At 33.8% G+C, this 18,643-nt stretch overlaps 1 protein-coding gene and 1 non-coding gene across 2 annotated transcripts; both read right to left on the bottom strand.

Annotated features, from left to right (window-relative positions):
* Positions 1 to 4,695: 4,695 nt before the first annotated feature.
* LOC121429771 (medium-chain acyl-CoA ligase ACSF2, mitochondrial-like) lies at positions 4,696 to 17,350 on the bottom strand. The gene is made up of 13 exons (XM_041626991.1): positions 17,144 to 17,350; positions 15,914 to 16,127; positions 15,065 to 15,247; positions 14,400 to 14,521; positions 13,776 to 13,947; positions 13,014 to 13,112; positions 12,249 to 12,388; positions 11,563 to 11,734; positions 10,802 to 10,909; positions 8,850 to 9,001; positions 8,536 to 8,677; positions 7,756 to 7,866; positions 4,696 to 4,961 (listed from the first exon to the last, which is right to left on the bottom strand). The coding sequence occupies exons 1-13, from the start codon at positions 17,245 to 17,247 to the stop codon at positions 4,827 to 4,829; spliced, it is 1,854 nt and encodes a 617-aa protein (XP_041482925.1). The 5' UTR covers positions 17,248 to 17,350; the 3' UTR covers positions 4,696 to 4,826.
* TRNAW-CCA lies at positions 9,427 to 9,498 on the bottom strand. Its single transcript has one exon. It is a non-coding gene; the product is annotated as a tRNA-Trp (tRNA).
* Positions 17,351 to 18,643: the final 1,293 nt, after the last annotated feature.

The following is an 18,643-nucleotide window of genomic DNA, read 5'->3' on the forward strand; positions in this document are numbered from 1 at the left end:
TAACGTTTTTGTTACAGAATCCTTGAGAATTGGAACTTATGGAATTCATGTAAGGAAGAGAAACATCCGATATTGTTCTGCTTGCAACCATTTTGTCAACTGGAATGATTCTCATGTAGTGTTGATGTTAACAGTACTATTGAAAGTGATTCAATGACCCAGTACCCCCCCCCCCCCCTCCTATAGATAATGAAGATAATTGCAGATACCCTCTATAGGTATATTGTAAAGAGTTGGTTTACTTGAAAATTGCACTTATATTCTGAGTTGCATATGGTATACCACAACGTTCAGATCAATCTCAGTTGATGTGTAGCCATTGAGTTTGCATCAAAGACATTGATTGACATTGATTTGACTTTGAAAAAAAACCCTGAGATGTAATGCTGTGTCTGACATGTTAACATAAAGCCCTGAAATAATTGCCTCTGAAAATCATGCTTTAGTGCAAAGAATAAGTGAAAATATACAAATAAACCTAAATTCCATCCTAATATATTATTAGAAATTATATACTAGTCACATATATCTTAAAGTGTCTGCATGGATATCATTCTATTTTTTCCTTGATATTTTTTAATCAATATGAACAATAATGTATACAGCAGACATCAAGTTCAGGATTGTTTTTTTTTCAAGACTTCTGTAATATTAATCAAGGTCTTTAAGTCACATTTTACCCTGAGATTTGTGGTCCATAGCACTGAGTCCTATATTAACTGTGTTTCTTCTTCAAGTTCTGGAAAGGGACTATTCAGTGCCTTCGGTTCAGGGGCCTGTTTCATAAAGCTGTTTGTAAGTTAAGAGTGACTTTAAGAACGACTGATGATCCTTTCTTGGGGTAAGTGATATTTACCATTAGATGTTTATTGGTGATTATTTTCCACAAGAAAGGATCACCAGTCGTTCTTAAAGTCACTCTTAACTTACGAACAGCTTTATTAAACAGCCACCAGAAGGGTTTATCGTTCAAATTAAACAAAGTCTGAAAATTTGTAGTAACATTTTGTACAAAGTAATCAAAATTAAGCACAAAAAAAGCCAGCCTCATGGAAGAGAAGGGCACAAAGCATTCTTAGTTTGACTCACTGTTTCAATTGTGTATGTCAGTTTAGTGATATGGAAATATATACTTTTTGTACCACTTTTTGTACTGCACAGGAGTTCAGTGTATTTGTATTAATATTTTATATACAAATTTAGAAACAGAACTAGCATCTAAAATGTGTGTCCATTGCTTTAATATAAACTGGTTGCAAAAGTCAAGAATATTTTATTAGAACATTTGGTAAAGGCAAGGAAACCATTTCTCATTTTATTTCTTCGAAAATGGATATATGTACCCTTCAAATTTGAGTTTTTGTATTATTTGGTCTTATGATAAGGCTTAATACAATATGCAAAGTTAAATAATTTCATCGTGGAATGAAAATGTAGACTCCATTATGATTTTAAGTCATTGTAAAGATTCCAATATGTCATTGTTGCTCTCAAAAAATAGTTCCCATGAATTAGAATATAAAATGAGATTATTTTTATTTGAAATTCTTGGTTGATTTATTTAATTAATATTTTGAAAATTTTCTTTTTTTAAGTAGTTAGCATAATTCTTTTTATTTCTGATGTTATATCAATTATTGTTTTATGAATACTGATCGTGGGCGAATGCGGGTTACTATACATCTATTGTTCATCATGTGCTCCGATAATAATTATGTTTACAGGACTGTAGGGGTTATAGCTAAAGCCAATCAAGAGAATGATATTAATACACTGAGGATGGGAGGGGGTAAGTCATCTGTTGAAAGGGCTGAGAGGTGACAGCATGTTGATAAAATTGGAAAATGCTGTCAACCCTCAGTCCGTTTCTGCCCTATCTACTCTTTGTTTTTAGAAGTTTTATATTTGTTCAAGATTGGTAATGTTTCATAAAGCATTTTGTCAGTGATTTTCATTGACAAATTTACTCTCGGCCAATCAGATGCAAGCAATTCAGTAGCTTATAACAAATAGTCATTGAAATTCATTTACTATTTTGTTTAATGAAATACCCCTACATCTGTCAGATATGACATTCCTGACCATCCATTTTGATTATTAATCAATTTGATCAACAGGACTTGTTTTTGAAGAATCTATTTTTAGTACACCTTGTGGATGATCTATTTGGAGGTAAAAATCATTAAATGTTATTTATTCACAGATAAAATCTTATTTTTTTTGTCTTTCTGTTATAATAGGTGGTTTACAGAGATATTCATGTGTTGATTGTACTGAAAGTAGTGTTTGATGATGATAATGTATACTCTAAAAAGAATCTGCTCAAATTTTGATTAATCAGAGAGACACTAATAGAAGACATTTTTTCTTGTCAAAATGAAAAGAAAATACCATTTAATTTTCAGTAATAGAATATATTTATTTTCAAAAGAATCTAATCATTTCAAATTATAGTGGTTGGTTTTATTCACGATTAAAATGCATAAATATAAACAAAATAACATCACATAATCAAATAATTTTAAAAACAATATAACAAATTCACAATATAACAGAAATGAAGCTTACAATGCATGTAATACAGAATCGTAGGGATAGACCCGCTTCAGATTGGCTATTAATAACCAACCTGTTCTTCCCCGGGGTCCCTATATGGAAAGGATAGAGTAAAATCTCACAAACAAAACACTGAGATAATCATTAAATTTTGTCTAGGAATATTAAAGTTTTGACATTTCAATGATTCTCTAAATAAGCATTCATATTCCCTCTTATTTTTGTTATTTCATGGTATGAAATCATATTTATTCTGTTTTTTTCTCCAAGGATGTAAGATTGATGTAAAAAAAATGGAAAGAAAGAAGCAGAGGAAAGAATGGATAAATTGAGAAAGGAAGGGAGAAAAGGGGAAAATACACTCACAAAAAATACTTTATGCGAATTGGTATTTTATCCCGTATTTGGAACCCTCGAGATAGTGTTCCCAATAAACATATAAAGGTTCTATACATACTCAAGAACATTGGAAGGCTTTGAAAGATCCTCAAAGTTGCTGTTAAGGTAATTCACATAGGTTCCAATTACGGGGCAAGCAAAGAATCCCTTCCTTCTATGAGTGTGAAGACAAAATTGAAGGAGTGTATAGGATAGGAGAAAGAGAGAATTGTTAGGACCTTTTAAAACAATATTTCATTGTTTTCGTTCATCAGACCTATGTCCTGGCGGACCAATAATGTCCATAATTCATTCCGTTTATCCGATAAAAACAAACAAAATGTATTCCTTTATCCTGATTCTCAATGCATTTTTTGAATAGTCATCGAATTAAGGACAATTTGGGTATTCAAAATTAGACCCAGTTGGTTTGACATTCAAGAATTTGAGTAACTAAACCACATTAAGCTTAAAGGACAAGTCCACCCCAACAAAAACTTGATTTGAATAAAAAGAGAAAAATTCAACAAGCATAACACTGAAAATTTCATCAAAATCGGGTGTGAAATAAGAAAGTAATGGCATTTTAAAGTTTCACTTATTTTCAACAAAATAGTTATATGAACGAGCCAGTTACATCCAAATGAGAGAGTTGATGACATCACTCACTATTTCTTTTGTATTTTATTATATGAAATATTTTTATTTTCTCGTCATTGTCATGTGAAATGAAGTTTCATTCCTCCCTGAACACGTGGAATTCCATTATTTTAACATTTTGTGCTTCAGGCAAGGAGGTCCTAATCGTCAAATTCGTAAAAATTGAAATATTGTATAATTCAAACAATAAAAAACAAAAGAAATAGTGAGTGAGTGACATCATTGACTCTCACATTTGGATGTAACTGGCTCGTTCATATAACTATTTTGTTTAAAATAAGCGAAACTTTGAAATGTCATAACTTTCTTATTTTACATCCGATTTTGATGAAATTTTCAGCATTGTGCTTGTCTAATTTTTCTCTATTGATTTAAAGCAACATTTTTCTGGGGTGGACTTGACCTTTAAAGGACTGGGATATTTGAAATGTATTGAGGAATGGGGGGTGGGCAATTCTTATGTATTTCTCTGTTTTTTGTTTTTCATTGCTTTTTATGGAAATTATTCTTGACCATTAACAATTAAATTAACCCCTAAATTAATTGAGCAGACCAATTAGAATGAAAAATCATCACCCTTTTATGAATTTCATCTATTATAGACTTTGTACACAAAGTATAAAAAATTAGCCATTTTCGGCATGACAATATTGTCTCCATGTAGCGATGCTACACCCGTATGGTTAACAGTTGTGCGAGACTTCAAAGAAAGAAGTCATAACATTTTGCGGCGCTATCTTTTTTGCGTTTCACAGAGATAAACAAGAATTTTCATTGTCACAAATGGCATTTTTATATACAAACAATAACCCCTATTCACGATTAATGGACCCAAGGACAGCAACAGGGTATTTTGAAATGGGAGGGGCCGTATCTGAATATGACGTTATATTTTGTGCATTTTTGTGTTCTTCCCCCTTTTTCAATACTTGAAATATCACATGGACGGGTCAGACGCCCCTGGGTAAGAAATGAATATGGAAATAAAATTAAGCAGAGAAAATTCCCCTTTCCTCTTATCTATTTTTATCTGAGTTTTTTACTTCACGATTTCAAGGTCCCGGGTTGTATAATTAGTGCCTATTTCATTTCTTTTATTTATTTACTGATATATTTCAGCTCCTTTTCTTTATTCATTAATTCCTATTCTTTGATAGTGCCGTTTATTGAAAATAATACCTTATCCAGTCTTATGGTAGATAACAAACGCGTATATAAGCTTTACGTTTTCTTCAGTCTCTATTCTCCTCAAGGTTGAGTTTTTGTTTCATTTCTTCTTTGAGCTGAAACTTTTTTACCTTTCCAGATGTGGTCAGGGGAAACGTCTTCACAAACTCAACATATCGTGGAACCATGTAATGAGATAGCTGAACAAACAAAATAAGAAAGAGAGAGAGAGGGGGTTAATTTTATCTTGATAGGCATAATCTATAATTAAACATCGACAGAATATGATAGACTATGTTCCTGATCACGTACGTATTCCCCGGAGGGGCCACTTACATTGACGAGTGGATACCATGCGCGACCAAAAAACACGTAAAAAGGTTGTCTTTTTCACGATAGGGCACGTTACGTACGTAACGTGATAAGGGTGTCAAAAACACAAAAATAATGAAAAAAGGGTATCTATTTCGCTAGGAAAATTACGTGTTTAGGGTCGAATTTGCGGGGATGATAAAACAAAATTAAAATGTTTTATAAAAGGATGTCCTTTTTGCCCCAACACTTCGTGTTTAGAGTCTGATTTGCGCGAGGTGTAGAAGGTGGGGTCGTACTAAACAAAATAAGGTAAAGCCGACGACCGAAGGACCCGTAACAATAAAACATTCCTGTACTTGTTTAGGGGTTCATTTCAGAAATATTTGCAAAGAGTATCGTTTTGTTCCCAATACTTGTTAAGGGTAGGGTTTCACACGCCAATACGTGTTAAAGGGTGCATTTTCAGAATATGGAAATTACGTGTTTAGGGTGCTTTTCGAGACCCCATGGTCGCGCATGGTATCCACTCGTGAATGGAAGTGGCCCCCCGGGACGTATTCATGTTCGTATATATTTTATTTTCATTGAATGTAATCTGTACTGTAAAAACACCTGGTTGACAATATTCTTCTTTATTTTTTTGTAATTCATGTTTTATTGATCCTTTTCATCAAAATATACATAACAAAACATTCATGGTATAATGGATCAAATATTAAAGTTCAGGTGACGTTGGCATATAAAATAACATGTCTAACATACAAAATAGTATAAGATAAGAAAACATATTGTTTACTACAACAACAACAAAAAATCAGGCACTTGGCCTGTAAAAAAATAAACATAACAAAAATAGCCTTCTGCTTTATCGCCTCTTTAAAGTGTTCAGAATGATAGCCCACTTGCCATCATGTTTTTCTAATTTGCATTTCCTTTGTGCTATATGTTCAACAGTTTCAAATGATAAAAGAAAGTTACAAAAATGAGAGAGAGAGTAGGTTTTGTTTCGTCACATCGACATCTAAAAATATATTGTTTACCTGACAGGAGCAGACAGATCAATATAAATATATTTCTGGGAATTTGGGGCTTACAGATACCAAAAAGAACATAACTTTCTGAGAGGAAATCAGGAAGATCTAGGGAAGCAAAAAGTGTACCAACATTATTCCAAAATTGGTTAACGACATGGCAAGAATAAAAAAGATGCACTAGAGTTTCTGGTGATACTTTACAAAATGTACAAAGTGTATCCGTTACCTTTTTAATACGGAATAACCAAACCTTGGTAGGAATCAAATTATTAAGAATCTTGAATTGTAAAGCTCGAAGTCTCGTATCTATAGTAGTACGTAGAGGTAGTTTTAAGAGTTCTCTTACTTCTTCTTGTTGAAACCCATAGGTGTCTTTTAAACGTGTAAATATATTTGAAATTGATGGGTTATTTTCCTTCATAAAAAATGTGTAAAAAATATACTTTGGTACACCTGTTACTTCTCTAGTGATGTCATCAATAGTTAAAGTTGGAATCAATGAAATGTTGTCGACAATGGGATGAAAGTTTTGAGATAGAAAAAATAATTTCCATTTTGATGGCATAAACTTGTAACAGTCGAGAAGCAGAAAGTATTCAACAAATGTTAAGCCTTTATTTTTGGCATCTTTCCATCTTGATGGTCTGCCATACTCATCCAACATATGTGACACCTTAACAAAACCTTTGTTTTTTATCTCTGGCTTATAAAAAGATTTTCCATTTTGTAATATACATCTGTTATTCCATAGTATTTGGTCACATATTTTAATGTTTTTTTGAAATACTGTGCTCCAACTAATCATGACATCTTTATACCATTCAGGAATTGTCAAGTTTAAAATATTAAGGTCATAATTACAATGGAATATAAAGTCACCACCTACATTTTGAAGCAGTGTCAACAGAATAATCTTCCATCCCTTTGAATTGGATGTAAAAACTCTTTGTATCCACTTGACTTTTTGCACTTGTAAAAGAGATTTTAAACATATCATTTTGAGCCCCCCATCTTCATAGTGCTTAACAAGTATCTCCCTTTTGATCCTGTCAGGGCCGTTCCAAATGAACCCCAAAACTAACTTATTAACTTCTTTTATATAATAATCTGGGATTTTTGACAAACTTGCAAGGTAAAGTAATTGCGAAAAAGCCTTGTTTCTTCTTGTACTTTAAATTATAAAATAATAGCCAAATATTCTTCTTTATGCTCGAAGAAGAAAATGGTGTTACACTTTATCAGGTTCGGGATATAGGCCTGCAGTAATCTTAACATTTCAGGCCATGAAGGCTGCTTTATACAGGCCAAATACGTAGGACATGAATATATATACATGTATATATATATATCGCAATTATTATGAAATATAATTTCATGACAGTTATGTCACGCTGTTTAATTGGCTACTTCTATAATTATTTTTTATAAGAAAATAAGAAAGTAATCAGAGGTCAGCAAACAGGAATTGATGGCTTTATACTCTCTTCGAAGGTCGTAAAATAAAGATAGATGCATCTAAGATTGTTTTAATCCCGTATCTTCTGGACCAAGGCTTTGGAATTTTTAAACGAACACGTTCTCGCATGCTGTTATCGTGGTTATAAATGAAGTAAACGAAGATGAAATCTTAGATTCATATACATACCTTCCCTCGGCAAAACTCTTGAATTTCTTCTTTTGTGCAGGATTCTCCAGCCTTCAGCTTTACGCATGCGCAGAGTTCTTCAATCATTCTCTCATCAGGTACACCCACAACCTACACATACGGTTAAAAGAATATGAAATTGAAAAGACAACACCCAGATGCCAGGTTCTACATATTATAAATAACTTTTTGTTTTCAATAGCTTTAAATAACTTTGTGTCTATAGTATTTAAAATGCAAAGTCAGGTTCTCTCAAGGGAGAGTGGCATGTTTAAGTATACTGATATTCATATCTGAAAAAAACACAGTATAAGTGTGTTCACAATGTTGAACACAATATGAATCACCTTCACACTGTTCAATTTGCTGAAATCCCATCAGGGGGGACAGGGGGACGTGTCCCCCCAACTCAAAATAGTAGGGGGGACACAATATCAAATGTCCCCCCTAATATTTTTGGTCTTTCATGATGGTAAGAAATACATCATTCAAAATCGAAATAAAAACATGTATTTTGGGATGATAACCTTTTTTTTTGCTTGTCAAATTTATTGGGGTGATAACTCTCCTGTTTTTGCTTGTCAAATTTTCCAGCCCCTCGTCCCCCTACCTTTTGGGAGAGATTTCCGCCCCTGACCATGCGGACACGCTGTGAACAGTCACACTGTCGAGGTGTTCTTCACACTGTTGAATTTAAGCACTTTTACAGTGTGAAAATATGTTCACATATATGAACACACTGTGATCACACTCAACTGTAGGGATGGTTGTCATGGTTACCTGAACATTTTCTACTTTAGGATGGGTATGAAGACATTGTTCAATCTGGATAGTTGATATATTTTCTGCTCCTCTGATTACAACATCTTTGATTCTACCTACAATACTGATGTAACCATTAGAATCCATTTTGGCTAAATCTCTGATTAACAAATGACAAGGGAAAAAAAAGAAGAAAGTTATGGTGAGAGATTGAAAAAAATAAAGAAAATGAATTGGCAAATCTATGAATGTACAAATCTATGTGTGATGCTTAGATTGACATGGTAAGAAGCGTACAACTATTTCATATTTTCTAAACGAACTTTTCTTACCCTGTATGGAGCCATCTTTTATCATCTAATGTTTCTTTTGTTTTCTCTTCATCACCCCAGTAACCAACCATCACCCAAGGAGCCCGGATGCAAAGTTCACCTTGCTCTCCTACAGAGACTACATCACCAGTTGATGGATTCGATATTTTCATCTGAAAATAGAATCAGTGATAATGTTGTTGATGAGGACGACGATGACGGTTGTTGTAGTGGATGAATGATGATGATGACGATGATGGTGGTGATCATTAGATGACGGTGGTGGTAGACGAGGGTAGTGGTGGGGATGATTGATGATTGTCGATCCGGGGGGGGGGGTGGGTGAATGTCCCCCCAATATTTCAGGTGGGGGATGGCCGGTGTTATAACCCACCCAAAATAATCTAAGCATCATAATATTTCAATACAACGAATATGATACTACTAATAATAGTAGGAGTAGTAGTAGTAGTAGTATAGTAGTAGTAGTAATAGTAGGAAGAAGAAGAGAAAGAAATAAAAGAAGGACAAGAAGAAGAAGAACAAGAAGGAAAAGAAGAAGAAATGATAAAACGATTTAGAAAAAAAAACCTATGATTGATCCCGACGTGATTTGAACACGCAACCTTCTGATCTGGAGTCAGACGCGCTACCGTTGCGCCACGGAATCATTACAATTACACTTCAATTACAATATCTACATCAAACATTGACATGATGCAATATTTGTCATTCTTTCATAAGTGATTTTGTACAATACACCTGTACCAAAAGTCCAATACAATGTATGAGTGATTTTTTGAAAATAATCTTTTATAGTTTTAAAACTGTCATTTCCCATAGAACAATAATTCATAATCTTGTTTTAATCCTTCTACCAAAATATGTTTGTCTGATAAGATCATTGAAGAGTGGCGGTCCTTGAAAATCGTAATTATGTTTTAAAACCATTGGAAATGGGAGAAGGAAAATAACAAATGTGAATGACGCGGCAGAGAAAGAAGATGAATATTGATATTAATAGTAATACTCATTATAATTACTATAATAATGATAGTAATAATAATGATGATGATGGCTATCGTAGTTACGCGGTATGACAATTGATACGGTTTTGTCATTTCTTATGTTCATCGCTCTGAAATGAAATCATTATTTTCAGAAACTGTTACAAACAGATGGATGGAGAAAGATGAAATTACAGGATGAAATATCACAACATTTTCTTGTTTAGGTTTTTAATACATGGTATTATCTTTTTGAAATTTTGTCCCTCGATTCCCCGCAACCAAGCGCATGGTATGCCTTGTACATTTACCACCCTTTTGAATATCACTTCATTTTTGTTAGTTTGCTTTATTTCATCATGCTAAGTGGAGAACGTACATAAAACAAAAGCGAAAATTGAAAATTAATAGTGTATAAAATGTATATCACAATGAAAACCGTAAAGAGTCCTCAAAATGGATCATTTTCAGGTATTTTTTTTTAATTCGGCTCACGTACTCTTCGCGCTCACAATATTGATCTAGCCCTTACCTAGCCTTGTTGTATAGAATACAGCTATCAGACAGATGGGGGGGGGATGGACCCAAAAAGTTTTACGATCAAGAAAAAAAGGAGTAAAATAAAGAGGATGAAATGTGATAAACATTCTAATATTTTATGATGTCAAAATTTTGAATTGAAGGGTCAAAATTTTGCTCGATCGCTCGCAGTTGTTTTATAAATTTTGCCGTTTTACGCCATGTCTACCCCATTTTTTTAGACTATTAAAGCCACTGCTCCCTTTAAACTAAAATGAATAAAAACAGTCAACCCCGTATAGATCGACACCCATGCTTAAAACCAATTAAATGTGTAGAAGTCCAAAACAAATTTAACATTTGGATGTCTAGCGGAACACTTTTAAACGAATTCTTGGAAGATCAGACAATCTAAAGTGACTCAAAATATTACAATGTGTAAAATACCTCACTCCATGGCATGGGTCTTCCAACAGTGGAGTAACGAACTTCTTCCGGGTCACTATTAAGGGTCGAGCATGTGGCTCCTGTAGACTCAGTCATTCCATAAACCAACTGACCAAAATATATAAATATATTATTAATGAATATGATGCTGTTCTCAAAATGTTAAATGACGGCCCACATGTAGAGTATGCTTTTCATCCAGAAATCAACATTCAAAACTCATGAAATAACTAGAAATATATACACATTTCAAGGGGAAAGTGTTTATACTGTTCTTAAACGTTTGCTCACATATAATGACTATATCAAGCTACAATTTAAAAGTGGGAGAATATAATTCAATTCACTTCAATTCATTTATTCTTTTTCATTAAAAAACAATAAAAATAATAATGTACATTTGAAATACACAGGTATATACAAAAAAAAATAAAATACATAAGCATAGTAAATTAATATCGTAAGTGAAAGAAATAAATGGAAAAAGGAACACCTGTAGAAAGCCTTTTTTTAAAAAAAAGCTTGTAAATAGCAGGAGTTTAATATATAATAATAATTTGTGCATTTTCGTGTCCCATTTAGGATAAAAATATGAAAGTTTTTAAAACCATTCTTTGTTGAATAAATCATAAAATTTGGACTTCAAAAAAATGTATATATATATATATATATATATATATATATATATATATACATTTTTTTTTGAAGTCCAAATTTTCTACGTTAAACACACGTTTAGGTGACAAGGAAATAAATCTTACAAGTAATTCGTTGATGGAGGGTACTTCTTCAGCTACTCGTCTAATAATCTCAATTGGTATATGGCTACCACCAGTATACACAGTCTTCCAACTACTAAGGTCAAAGGTCACAAAGTCTGGATGATGTAACATGTCAATCAGCATGGTAGGAGGGCCGAAGAAATGTGAACATCTTTTTAAAAGAAACAAGATTATGGATATGTATATATTTGTATTTTCCGTCACAATACGATAATGTAAATATTTGTTATTTAAAATTGAAATTTCATTTGCAACAAAAGAACCGATAATAGCCTGTTCCGTATTATTGTTAACCCACTTTACAATGCGCGTCCCTTGAATATTTTTTGTACGTTTCTGGTTAAGTTTTAGTAAAATCATGGACCCTAAATGTACATAAGTAATGAGGGAGTTAAGATCCCCGAAAGATGTCGCATGAAGTCTGCTGTTAAAACTGAAAATAGTGGGGGCATCGCGTCGCTTGCTCAGTGACATAGTTCAACTATGATCGATGGGTGACATGGTGATTTCCAAAATTTAGCGGTGATCCGCCGTTTCTGAAGTCACAATGTTTCATCATTGGTTCATAAGTTTTTATTTATTAAAAGCTCATGACATTATTTTGAAACTACCTCTTCATTGTATGGAGTCAGCTTTTTTAATAAGCCTACACATAATGTACTCACTTCTCATCTTGAATAGCACGAAGTATATCTCCACTATTATAACCAGCTGATGGGTACACCGTGGTCATACCCCTCATCATACCGAAGAGCGATGTCGACATACCAAGGGTATGAAACAAGGGAGAAGGCAAACAATTGACCTGTTAGAGATATTCATAAAAACATGCCAACAAAATATGGTACGATCAAAACTGGAAGTATCATACCTCTATTGCCTAATATCCAGAGAGGTAGTTCAGAACTCCACTGAAATATTAATTTCCTTACTGTTGTACAAAACCTCGAGTAGTAGAAGTAGTAATGGTAGTAGTAGTAGTAGTAGTAGTAGTAGTAGTAGTATAGAAGTAGTAGTAGTAGTAGTAGTAGTAGTAGTAGTAGTAGTAGTAGTAGTAGTGGTGGTAGTGGTAGTAGTAGTAGTAGTAGTAGTAGTAGTAGTAGTAGTAGTAGTAGTAGTAGTAGTAGTAGTAGTGATAGTAGTAGTATAGTAGTAGTAGCAGTAGTAGTAGTAGTGATAGTAGTAGTAGTAGTAGTAGTAGTAGTAGTAGTAGTAGTAGTAGTAGTAGTAGTAGTAGTAGTAGTAGTAGTAGTAGTAGTAGTAGTAGTAGTAGTAGTAGTAGTATATGACTGCTGTTGGTGTTATTAGGCCTTTTACTATTTTTATGATCATTATTTGTATTCTCCCTCCTGTTATCATTATTATCGCCACCATCATCATCATCATCATCGCCTCAATCATTACAATAATGATCATCATAATCTTCTTACCTGTTCACATTTCACCGAATGAACGAATGATTGAATGCTGAGATTACTTATCAGATTGTAATGAGTCAAACAGGTGGCTTTAGGCATCCCTGTGGTACCCTTCAAAATTAAAGAAGAATTAGTATTTCATAAACAATAATGAAAGTCACACTCTATTAAGTGTATCATCCCTTTACGAGATGTTATCTAATTGTGAAATTAAAGCAGAGACAGAGCAATGGAGGAATTGAATGCATGAGGAAAGAGACGCTCAACAAAATTATGATGTTATATAAAATGAATATCATATATGATGGAATAGGAACAAACTGTATAGATGACAAGATGGACAGTCATAAGGACAACGAGATTATGGTGCTTTTAAAAGTTTAATAAGCATGGTAACTTTATCAAGCCATATGAAATATTTATCTTCCTCTTTTAAAATTGCTATTAAGACATGGAGTTGTTAGCTCACTGTGTACTCGGTATAGGGATATCATATTGGCTGTCATGTTTTTGAGAACGTGTCATCAATACCAACCAAAATTTTGACAAAAGTTTTGTGAATTGGAAAATCATAAAAATACGACAGACAGTTTTAAACTCTGTAATAACGGCTAGTTCATAGAACGGAATCTCTCGCCAGCACACCCTGGCTTACCTTTCATAATCTGAGATTTGTTTAAAGTATTTTAAGAGTAGTATAAGTCGCTTACTACATTATTACATCGTAATTACCTTCACCCCACCCCCTTCCCGAAATGAAAATCAGTGTTTTACCGAAGTGAACTGGATATTGATGACGTCATCAGATTGGAGACTTTTCCTTAAGCGATCAATGCTGTCATAATGCTCAGTTCGTCCCATATCCATGACGTCATTGATAGCATAAGCCCCTGGTAAACTTACACTCTCGCTGTCAAAGACGATTACAGACTCTAGATCAGGGAGGCTAGTAGAAATATCAATTGAACAGGTGATTTTGTAAATTAGGTCTATGAAGATACTTTCAATTAAAAAAAATTGTTAACATTATCATTAATTTAATGAATATTCATATATACTTTTTTTAAAACAATTTTATCCATAGTAAGAAAAATCAATGGATGAACTTTTTAGAAGTTTGAATGCATCTCGACCCCCCCCAAAAAAGTGAATGAATTAGATATCAAAAGAGTAAATTACCCACTGCAAGCATGCACTCCTTCCATCTCCAATAGAATCAATAACATTTCACACCGTCATCTCATGTTTTGATTTGAGATAATACACAAAATAATTTAGTGTTGAATTGAAAGAAAAACAAAATCCAACACTCAACAATTATCATGATTTCATCCAGCTATACCATGTTATTTACTGTCAGACAGAGCAACTATTTACTTGCAGATTAAGCTAATTTACCATTTGCTTTTGATTTTACCAGCTCCATTCATGGACGTCATCTCGGGGCAGAGGTTTGTTACCATCTTATAATAATGTTGGGTCTTAAAATTCTCAGGCGCTATCAGAACCTTAAGACCAACCTGTACAAATGATATTGAGAATATTTTACCCTTTGATGGATAGATTTTTATACGAAATATGGGCAATATAATCAACCAAGTAAAAATAAATGAAGTAAAACAATTACTCTTTTATTTTCTACTTATCTGTTTTTATTTCTGTGTTTAAAATGATAAAATTCATAGTATAAAAATACATTTAAGAAGAGGTTCCATTATATAAACAATAGAGTCATAATATATAATGAATTAAAAATAACAATGTGAATACTGACTTTACTCTTACATGTCTTATAAAAATAAAATAAATATGTAATTAACGAACACGGGAGACCGCAATTGTGAGTGGTTAAGCTTGAAACTGACGGCGATCTTACGAAAACAAGAGAAGAGCAAAATTGATATATCTTAAAAAATTTGATTTAAAGGAATGGAAGCGATAGACACATTATATTAATTACGATCGGTATTAATCATATTAATCATGGAAAAAATATGTGTACATATTTCAGTTAAACGACAAATAATTAGAAGGCGTCTCATGAAAGTGATAAAGGACTTAACCTTTTTGAGTGTGTATTCAATCTCAGTGATCTGATAAGCTGGGTTTAGATTAACAAGGATTGCACCAATCCTAGCTGTAGCATACTGAGTTAAGATCCATTCTAAGGTGTTTGGACTCCAGATACCAACTCTATCACCTTTTACTACTCCAAGAGAGACTAAACCAGCAGCTAAACGATCAACCTGAAATAAAAGAATAAACATGGTTTTCAGACGATGGGGGCAGTATGAAGTGACTGAATCTACCTCATAGAGATGTATAGTATATATCTCTAAGATCTACCTACATAAAAAGGTAATTGACACCACTCGGGAAGAAAATTAAACATCATAATTATGAAGTAAATGTATATATGTAAAAAAAAAAAAAAAACACCCCAAATAATCCTGTTTGGTCTCCAGGTAGAGTACGTTATACCTCGACATCTGTTTTGATATCAGGAATTACCAAGAAGGGGGGGGGGTAGGGGGGTCAACAACAAAAATATGACAAGGAAAAAAACATTAAGTCTCTGGATGCCAATATTTATCTGTAAGCATGTATGTTACGCATATTATCTTTGATCGATAGATATGAAAAAAGTTAGCAAAATAAAAAAGTAAGAGTCATACTCACATACCAATCCTACCTAATCACCCGTCCCAATAAGGTAAACATAATGAAAAAGTTATGAACATATTAAAATAATGACAAAAACAAACATTCTTCTCGATCCTTATCCCAAATTTCGATCCCGCCCATGCCCCTTTCCTAAAATCAGCCGATATGCATCTGCTTAGAGGTATACGGTTGCATTAATGATCATGTAAACTTTATGATATATTCTATAAGTTTTATTATATTTTTACCTTATCTCTGATTTGTTGAAATGTTTGCCTCTGACCAGTTTCTGAGAAGACGACACAATCGTTATCAGGATACTTCTCAGCACTCTCATCAATAAACTCACCAATAGTCTTCATGGGAGGAACAGGTGAATTGGAAATGACGTCATGACCATGGATGTAACTTAAGGTGTATTTCGTCCTTACTGACGAGTAGTCATGGTAACGTGGAACAGTCCTTAAGATAAATGAAATAATGGTATACTCTTTTAAGTCTTATTTTGGGTCAGAGGAAGAACTCTTACGTCCCTTGGTCTAGGTAAAATGTTGAAGAACATTTTGTGTAAGAGAAAGAGGGATCGAATCAACGAAGGTCACTATAGGGCGTGTCATTCTTCTTGTTGTTCTAAACTTCGAAAACGGCACTTGAAGCTAGAAATTAACTTTAACATGCCTAAGGAAAACGTCGACGACTCAGAATTGAGGTCTTTAAGTAGTCCCTTTCGATGTCCCCCGACATATCATGTAACACATAATGTGAATATTGACCCCCCCCCGGAAAGTCCCATTGAAAAACAAGTTAACAATGAACCAACATATTGTACATACTTTTCTGCATAAATTTGACCTCCTAACGGACCAAATTGATTCCCTGCAAAGTTTGTGAACATGACTAAAATGAAGTGGACTTCACTTTGATACGGGGGGGGGGGGGGGAGTCAAATATATTGCTATACACCGCGTGACAAAGTAATTTCCAAACACCCCCTAAACGAGTTTTTCTCTGTGTGCAAAATAACACACTAAACATGTTTTTTGCTGCCTTTATTTACACATTTTGGCCCCTAAACAAGTTGTCGCCAAAATATGACCCCGGGGAAAAAGCCTGGGAAAAAAAATACCCTAAACATGTTTGGCTAGTCTTAAAGAAAAAAAAAAGCTTTGGGGAAAGAAACATACCCTAAATACGTTTGACCCCGCGATTGACCAGTCTTTCAAAACCACCCTTTTTCTTGAAAATTGTTTTTCATACCCTTAACGAGTCTACGCGTGGACCGCGTCCAAAACTGAAAATACACACCTTTTTAGTTTTTAATAGTGTTAAACCATCAATATCAGCCCCTGTGCCTGTCTTGCATACACATGATGCTCTTCAAAAATTAAAAAAATCCGGCTATACGTCACAACTATTTATCTTATTAACTCCTTTACTATATGCTTAGTCTATAAGGATAATCACTGAAAAAGACTTACTCTACGACAGGTGGGTTGAAGGTACTGGTTCTGACGAGCAATCGAGAAAACTTGCTTCTTAAACCAGACATTAAATACCTCGGTAGAATACAAGAAACATTCATTTTGACATCAGCAGTAACGTTTCTCTTCTCTAGTTCATGTTGGCAGCAATATGAAATAATATTTCAATATGCATTCAAACTGGACGTCTGTTTCTACTTCAAAATGCACCCTGCGAAAGATTTACCAATCGGTGAGATTTGTGTCAACAAATTTGATATACCTAAAATCGAACTTTGTACCGTGGCTCATTTTAAGGACACTCATCGTCCACTCCAGATGATGTTCACAGACAGTTTACTCAGGAGAACTCACACTTCGCTGGTATCATGGACCTGTCCATGCTGGTATACAGAGTTGACATGTGAGTATATATGGTTCAGGGGCATTACTGAGGTGGACGGGGGGGGGGGGGTGATGAAGAATGAATCGTGTTCAACAAGAAGACGAATGAGGCAGAAAATATAGTGAGAGTGGGGTTAGTGATGGCATACAAAAAAACCCTATTTTTTATCATTATTATTATCATTTTTTTTGGGGGGGGAGGGGTATGAATAATAATAGAAATAGAAATAGCGATGATTAAAATTAATTAATAAGTTTGATTTGTCGCATTACCATAATGCTTCACATATTTTCATAAATACAAGTCTTTTAAGATCAGAAGAAAATGTAAATCATTAATAAGCTGTAGTGTCCATTAAAAAAACCTTACAGGCGGACTCGAGGACATAAAAATTGTCTCCCATTTCAGAGCATATCCAGGGTGTTTCTAAAAAATCTACATGTATATCAAGTAATCATAGTTCATTCTTGCTTTTCTATTCTAATATACAGAATAACTCATCTAATTTAATTTGAAATATCACCATCATGACTAATTCACTCATCACCACTGTCACATATCACAGTAATGGTCCTTGGAATTTGAAGAGTACGAACGGAGTACGAATCAGTCCTACTTTTTCCAAGTTTTCTGAAAGCATCTTTTCTGTAAGCTTTGGGTTGCATCGTGTTTTTTTTTTCTTTTTGTGAATGAGTGACTATTATTTATATATTCACTGTGGAGCTTCAATCTCTAGTGAGCACATCATTCATCCCTAACTTAAGCACCAATACATCTTCGACGCATATATACTCCCGCTAATAATGTCTTGCACTGTTCTTCTAACCGTTACGGGAACAATATGAAAAACATCAATATCATGCCTAATATGTGCCTGCAATTCACAAAGGATTTGCTCAACATTGCATTCACCCGCGAAAAAGTTTGCAGAAGAAATAACATTTCAGTGAAACTTGCTATGAGAAACTATGATGAACCAAAATCTTACAAAAGAGTTCTTTTCGTATGATTACACACCAAAACTTGGACAAAGTAGGTTTTGTAATACTTCGCCTTCGAAAGACCGAGTTACAATTTTGATGCAAGCAAGTTGTCAAATTTAAATTGATGAC

This window comes from Lytechinus variegatus, chromosome 1 (assembly GCF_018143015.1).
Source record: "Lytechinus variegatus isolate NC3 chromosome 1, Lvar_3.0, whole genome shotgun sequence".
In the NCBI taxonomy this organism is placed as follows: Eukaryota; Metazoa; Echinodermata; class Echinoidea; order Temnopleuroida; family Toxopneustidae; genus Lytechinus; species Lytechinus variegatus.